General features: G+C 39.0%; 1 protein-coding gene across 1 annotated transcript; it reads left to right on the top strand.

The window, feature by feature from the left end:
- The first annotated feature begins 844 nt into the window (after positions 1-844).
- LOC145462641 (uncharacterized) lies at positions 845-5,431 on the top strand. The gene is made up of 3 exons (XM_081446222.1): positions 845-956; positions 3,516-3,887; positions 4,423-5,431. Exons 1-3 carry the CDS (start codon positions 939-941, stop codon positions 4,783-4,785), a joined length of 753 nt encoding a protein of 250 aa, XP_081302348.1. The 5' UTR covers positions 845-938; the 3' UTR covers positions 4,786-5,431.
- Positions 5,432-6,924: the final 1,493 nt, after the last annotated feature.

Consider the following 6,924-nt stretch of genomic DNA (forward strand, 5'->3'; position numbering starts at 1 on the left):
GTTTGTGAAATTGAAGGCTAGAAAAGGTTTAAAAAGTAATTACCGGAAATGGTGATTATCGTACACAGAATCATCAAGAACTCAGTAATTCAAAAGGTGCATAGCTGGAAACTGCTCTAAATATGTGTTTATTTGTATTGAATGCCGTTAAAAGTTTCGAAAACTTGCGAAGCGAAGTTGTTCCGTTGTAAAACAAAGAGACTAATTGTCGATTCTTTGGGTTTTTCTACCGAAACATCTGAAAGTGTAGCTTTTTTTCGGGGGTACTCCCAGAGAGATTGGGTACGGGTGTTTGGCCCGCTTCACAAAACCCTTACCCTATTTAAGAGAAAATCAGTGATTTCCCCTATCCCATTTATGACCTGACCAAAAATTTGAAAAACGCTATTGAAGACCTTACCCTTAAATCAATACCCTGTTTCAGACCTGCCCTATAATTAATTCCCTAGACAGACACACACTCTCTCTTATCGATAATGATGAAAAAAGTAGATTCTTTTGGCAAAATAAAAAGCGATTCAAGACTAGAGTGCAAAACCATACCTTATTTGAGACCAAAATGGCCAAACCTGATACCTATTTCTGAGCAATACGGCTAAAAACCCATACCTTTTAGGGCCGCCGTATACACATATAGCCCATATTAAAGAGTAGCCCTCCCCCCCCCCCCCCCCCCACCACCTCGAAGCTAGATTTAGTAACACATACTGGCAAAATGGTATAACGCTGCTGATTGGAAGACGAATGATGATTTCATACCCGTCCAACTGGTTTTCAATTGTCAATCATCCTTTGTTTTCTTGCTTCGGATCGGCTTTAGAATTTCTTCCAGGTGAAATGACAATCATTCGAGTTAGTCAGTTACAGAGTTAACTACGACGGCTCAAAGAGAGTCTCGCATTCGAGTAAAAATTTGTTAAAACGCTTTTCTGCCCGGCATGGCTCTTTCAAAACAGGTAAGTTTGCATGCAATCAATTGGAATTCTTAAGGTTGTCGTTTTAATAATCAGCTGGTAATGAGTAGCACCCGAAGGCAAACTGTTGCGGCACTCCTTGAATTCGGTGTTAAGAATACTAGCTAATACTTAACTTGAGAACCAAGTACTTATCTTGTGCTAAAATAGAATATAAAGCGGAAAATTAAATTTCCCTTATCCTTAAAATACTGCAGCATTTATTTCTGGCCTTTTGATATCATTAAATCAAGGATTCACGGTTTGCAGTGTTGCTCTACAGCTCACTGACGCTGCAACTTATATAAGTAACTTTTTGTTTTCCTTTGACAGACTTGTGACAGCTTTAACCATTTAAAAAAATATCTCAATTTAACAAACAGCTTTACCTTTGCCTATAGAGTGAGCAATAGGTGTCGGACAAATTTTGCCAGCGTTTCCTCTCCTGAGTCAGAAATTGACTTGGCAATGTGTTTGATTGCATAATAGTTCCAAGTCATGGTTCAGGTTTTTAAAATGCGGGAGCGGTTATATGTCCACATTTTTCAGGTCAAAAACGATTATAGCGAAAACTGGTGGTCTATCCAGGTATTTTTGATTTGAACTGTTTTAATGGGACTGAAAACATAATTCGTGATTACCGTCATAGTTTTATTTCGTGACTGACCTTTGAGAATGTCATTCGACAGATTAGCGGGTGCATGCTTTTAGTAAATATTTAGTTCTTATTAACCGACTGGGAGGCCTGTATTGAAGAATCATGACCAATGTTTCGTGAGTACAGACCGAACGCAGTGAGATCTGGACCCACGACCAAGATCAAGATTCTCAAGTACAGACCGACCAAGCTCGGTTAACAAGGTGTTTCTCTATAAATGGCCAAACAAGAAAACTTCATTCGCTGAAAGTCGCTTAATGTAGCCGCTTCGTTGTAGCTGCCATTTGCTTGCGAGTTGGCATGGAAAAATTCGGTCAGAACAAGGTCGAACTCACTGACAAATATGTTTTGAAATTCTCTAACTTCTTTTGTTGACTAACACAACTTCTTTTAAGTCGCTCTTAGTCTTCTATTGAGTGCTTTTTACTTCTGGACGTGCAAAAACTTCTCAACTTCTGGTATTTAGCTGCTGTTTTAATCTGATGGCCTGAGTTGAACTTACATTTAACAAAGTTTGCTCTAGACGCCGCGGTCAATATCTATTTTAGCCAATCATATTAGTATATTTAGTGGTCCCCAGCCGTGTGGCACACGGCCATACTAAGAAATAATATATTTAAAACAAGGAATTTCCTTTCCCGCCCTAAACGCTGCAAACTCATTTTAGCTGTAGTATAAAGCAGTTTTAGTGACACACTTAGTAAACGGTAAATATGATAACACCATTTGCTTTCAATAACAATGACTTTCAAGGTGCCAAAAATGACTGCATCGAAATGATTAATGGCCTGACTTATTAACTGATCAATTGATTGTCTATTTGTCTGCTTAGCACTATTGAAACAACTTTCAGACACATCGCATGATTTCTTCTCAATGCAGAGTCTGTTATTAAACTTTAGCGGCAAAACCATTGAGTGTCTTTGGAGCAGCATCAAAATTTTAGAATAGTTCTATTTCACTACTTCTTATTTAAGGATAGCGCTACCTTTCATTTCTCGTATTTGATCAGAGAAGTTTGAGTGACTTTGGACGATTGGCCTTCAACTCAGGGAAGTAACCGTAGTAACAAGCAAACGGGGGCACTGGCCTCAGTCATTTGGTTCGTTTTTGTTGTTAAAAATCATCATAAACGCACTAAATATCTACGAAGAGAATTTAACCAAAAACATTGCCTGAGTCATAATTTTTTTCTGGCGACGGCCATGTAACTGCTTGCATTGCCTACTTTGATTTTAGTCAGCACAATACAGTTAGCCCTTGTGTAAGAAACCAGACTAAATAATATCTTGATATTATTAGTGCAACCACCTATTTCTTATTTATGGTCAAGAGGAACCCTTACTCATAACTTTTCTATTTATTTATTCATAAGGTATGCTTGAACCGTGGCGACTGATGCCGAACGACAATACAAAAATATATTCTTGATTTTGTGCATATTTTAAGTTCTTTGTATCAGTCACTGATCAGTGGGCAATTAAAAAAAAAACTAATTGCTTGTGACCACCCTCTTACCCGCCCCCTCGAAAATAAAAACAACTAAACTATATATCAACTTTAATTTCTATTGACTGAGTGTTGTGGCCTTTGCATTGATCCGATAGAGGGAAGCCTGGCGTTTGAAAATGTTCTGCATGGTCGCAGACGAAACCTGTGTCGAGTCACCTTAAGCGTGGAATGTTAAAGCATTTTTTTTAATCTACTAAATATCTTTTGTAGTCACAAGTAATAGTCGTCATCGAAACGAATTTCTAAACTAAGAATAGACATAAGAAAATGATAACTCTGAATACTTAAAAATAAAATGGATGTAAAATTGAAATACGGCTAAATTCCCCATTGTCTCTTTTATACGCATAGCTCACACACTGCAAAACTTATAGTTATTTTTCTCTTTTTAGTATCCAGGCTCGGTAACACGCGATGAAATCAAACGCGATTGTCCAACCTTTGGGGACAAGGTCTGCCCATTTGCCAAGCTAGCGGTGAAAGGTGCGGCTGGAAAGTGTCCTGCCTTTGCGAAAGAATGTCCGTTTGCAGGTTGCATGACCGTTGGAGAGTTTGAAGACAAGTTAGGCGAGATGCGTGAGAGGCACAAAAACTCGCCGAGCGCTAATTCCACTTCTCTCCAGTATCTCCGTGAGATTCACCGCACTGCCAAAGATAAGGAGGTCGATATTGGATCTGCTTGCCCTTTCTTTCAGACTAAGGGTGGCTGCCCCTTCGCCAAAGACACCAGTGGAAAGGCTATATTATCTCCTGACTACATTGTGGTATGTTTGTTTCATTTACGATTCCCTGAATGACATTTGAGTGAACAATTTTGTGCGGTACGTAACGAAGATCACTGTACAAATTTTCGTCACGAAAAATTTAATTGAGCAATGTAAAGATCACTTCAAAACTAACATATCACTTCAGACATGAATAGTCAATAAAGAAATAGAGATTTCATTTGTTAAATAAATGAATAAAAAATAAATAAATAAATAAATAAATACGTCAGATACATGCATATGTAGGCCAAGGTGACAAAATATGTACACCTAAAAATGAAGTCTCTAGTGGTATGTTTCTCGTATGCTTCAAAAGTTTAAACGTTAGTCAATTGAACAAGTTTATTTTTAGTAGTTTTTCAAATGCAATTGACATTAATCTCTTTTTAATGATATTCCCCGCATTAGACCTCCCTTGCGAGCTAGTTCCACTCCAATACCGAGAATACGAATGTGGTCTATTACAAAAACGTTTACGTACCTGATCATAATTTTTTCAATTTGTAATTTATTTTGTTCTATTCACCATAAGGCCCCTTATAGCGTCACCTTGAACGACACGATGTTCAAGTGTCCAGCATTTGGCAAAGGTGTGTGTCCATACGCTATCCTTGTCACCAAGTGCAAAGGCTTGGCTGGTAACTGCCCTGCTTTCAAAGAGGGCTGCCCATTCAAGAACTGCAAGAGCGTGGGCGAGTTCGTGGAGAAGCTGACTCAAATGCGAGATCAGATGAAGGACAGCACCAAGGGAAAAGAAGCTGCGGCGACGTTTTTCAAGGAGCTTCTTGCAGTCACCACGACTGCGCAGGGGAAGCTGGGTAATTGTCCTTTCAACGCGTATGCCTGCCCTTTCAGCCATGATGCTCAAGGCGAGCCTATCAGTTACTCCATGTAAGATGCATGGCAAGACCACGAGCAGTGGATAAACATGGATTTGACAAAAGCAAGCTTGAAACCCGGACTGACGATATCTTAGTAGTATTGATGTAAGCGTCGTTTCGCACTTTTCACATCTTATCACGAAATTCTTAGTCTTTTTCTTTGAAGCGTTGGAATAGATCCTTCTACGATTTTTGGGTGCCATCACTGATTGGGAGGCAATCAAAACAACAGTAAATTTACAGGTTTTTGCCAGACGTTTGGTTACTGTATCGTAGAAAACATACCCCTTGAATGATATATTTGGAGAAATCTTTAAGAAAAATGTAAACTTTCTTACATACCCTTCTTATAAAAATTTGCCGTTAGATTACACCCACGCTAGAGATCTCCAAAGCAGTCAACACTGCACTCACACGGGTGTTATCTTTTGTAATATCTGATAATTTCCTGATACACATGAGTGATACACCTTTGCAAAGCAGCTTGTGAAAATCCTACACCTCCGAGCCGAGTTAAAACTGTAATGTTTGCTGCATTCCTCCTGCTGTCACAGATGCTCTTAAAAATCATAGAAGGGTCTATTTTTGCTTTATTTTGGTAGTATTTTTGGCTGTACTATAAAGCCTGTAGTTCATATTAAAGCTCAGAAAAAGAAGAAAGCTTGATGATATGGGTTGATCTGAGTCTTCACCGAGATTGCTTTCTTAAATATCCTATATAAAAGCTAAGGATGGCCTCCCAGGGATTTTGGGGAACAAGGGAACATGATAATTCATTCCCAGGGAACAAGGAATATTTTTGGGGTTAATTAATTTTTGGAAACAAGAGATATCTTTACTATTAAAGGGAACTTTGACGAGAAAATTAGGGACCAATGGAATTTAGAACAAGGGAGAAAAAGTGAAATTTTTAAGGGATCAATGGAACATGCCAACCCCGCGCCCCCCTGCCCCCTGGGAGACTCTCACTAAGGGAAAATTATTTTCCGTTAAGTTCCAAAAGTAACGAGCCGAATGTAATGACCCTCCCACAATGGTGATAAACTTTGACGCCTGTTAGTAAATCCCAACATAGCGACACTCCAAGCTAACGACCACTAAAAGGCAGGGACCTCCCACGTAACTAGAAACGATGAAAATAGCAGATACAACAACCTGAAACAAATTGCAATTTTACATGTTTTAGAAAACGTTTTATTGTCTTCGGCAAAATTTCCTTCTTTCCTCACACGGTATGTGGAGAATATATTTTCATCTTATTGACCCAGTTATCCTGGGCTTTGGCTTTTGGTTTTGAACCTGGTTAGGATGGGGGGGGGGGGGGGGAGCGTTTTGTCCCCCCAGCCCATTGTTTCAAAGAGTGCTCACTTATAATTATAGTATGAATAAGTGATAAACATGCGTCAATCATGATGTCATACCTCGGGTAAATGACAGCATAGTTTTAGAATGTCCGCCATCTTGGATTTCAAGCGTTGTGGATATACCGGAGTCTAAGTTAGTCTAATGTGCTTGCATACTAGATTCTAGTTCGTCTTGTGTGATCGTCCAGGTGAGGTTACTTCTGATAAGAACTCTTGTTGGTGACTGACGTTTCGACAACCTGTGCGCAAGTCATCTTCATATTTGTTTCCTTCATTTAAAGTGGCATGCCTGTGAACTAGCTAGGTGTAGCTAAGTGCATTGACCACCATAAACAGCAACATTTGAACAACATTTTTTTTTTTCAGAACCAAGTGAATATTTTTCGTCAGTCGATGATGTTATGAGTCTGGTCCGTTGAAAGTGATTGGTCAGTTTAGCCATGATAGTATTGGCAAAAAGACGTGTGTGAAGTTTATCAGCAGTCTTTGGTCGGTTCTACCAAGTTTCGATCCGTCTATTGTTAGTCAAATTAAGTCGGTCGAGGTATGTTTGACGGTTTTGTTTATGTCGTGAATAATTCGCTCGTAGAGGGTCCACAATAAGGTTCTCAGATCCCACTTTCCCGCCCATTTTTTTCCTGTTAATCCCACCATCCCGCCCTTTTTTACCTGGAAATCCCAATCCCGCCTACTTTTCAAGGACGTTTCTGGGTTAATTATTAATTTTTTAAATTAATAATTAATTTAGTTATTGACACAAACTTTTTAAAACAAGATATTGCATAAAAC

Source organism: Orbicella franksi, chromosome 1, assembly GCF_964199315.1.
Source record: "Orbicella franksi chromosome 1, jaOrbFran1.1, whole genome shotgun sequence".
NCBI lineage: Eukaryota > Metazoa > Cnidaria > Anthozoa > Scleractinia > Merulinidae > Orbicella > Orbicella franksi.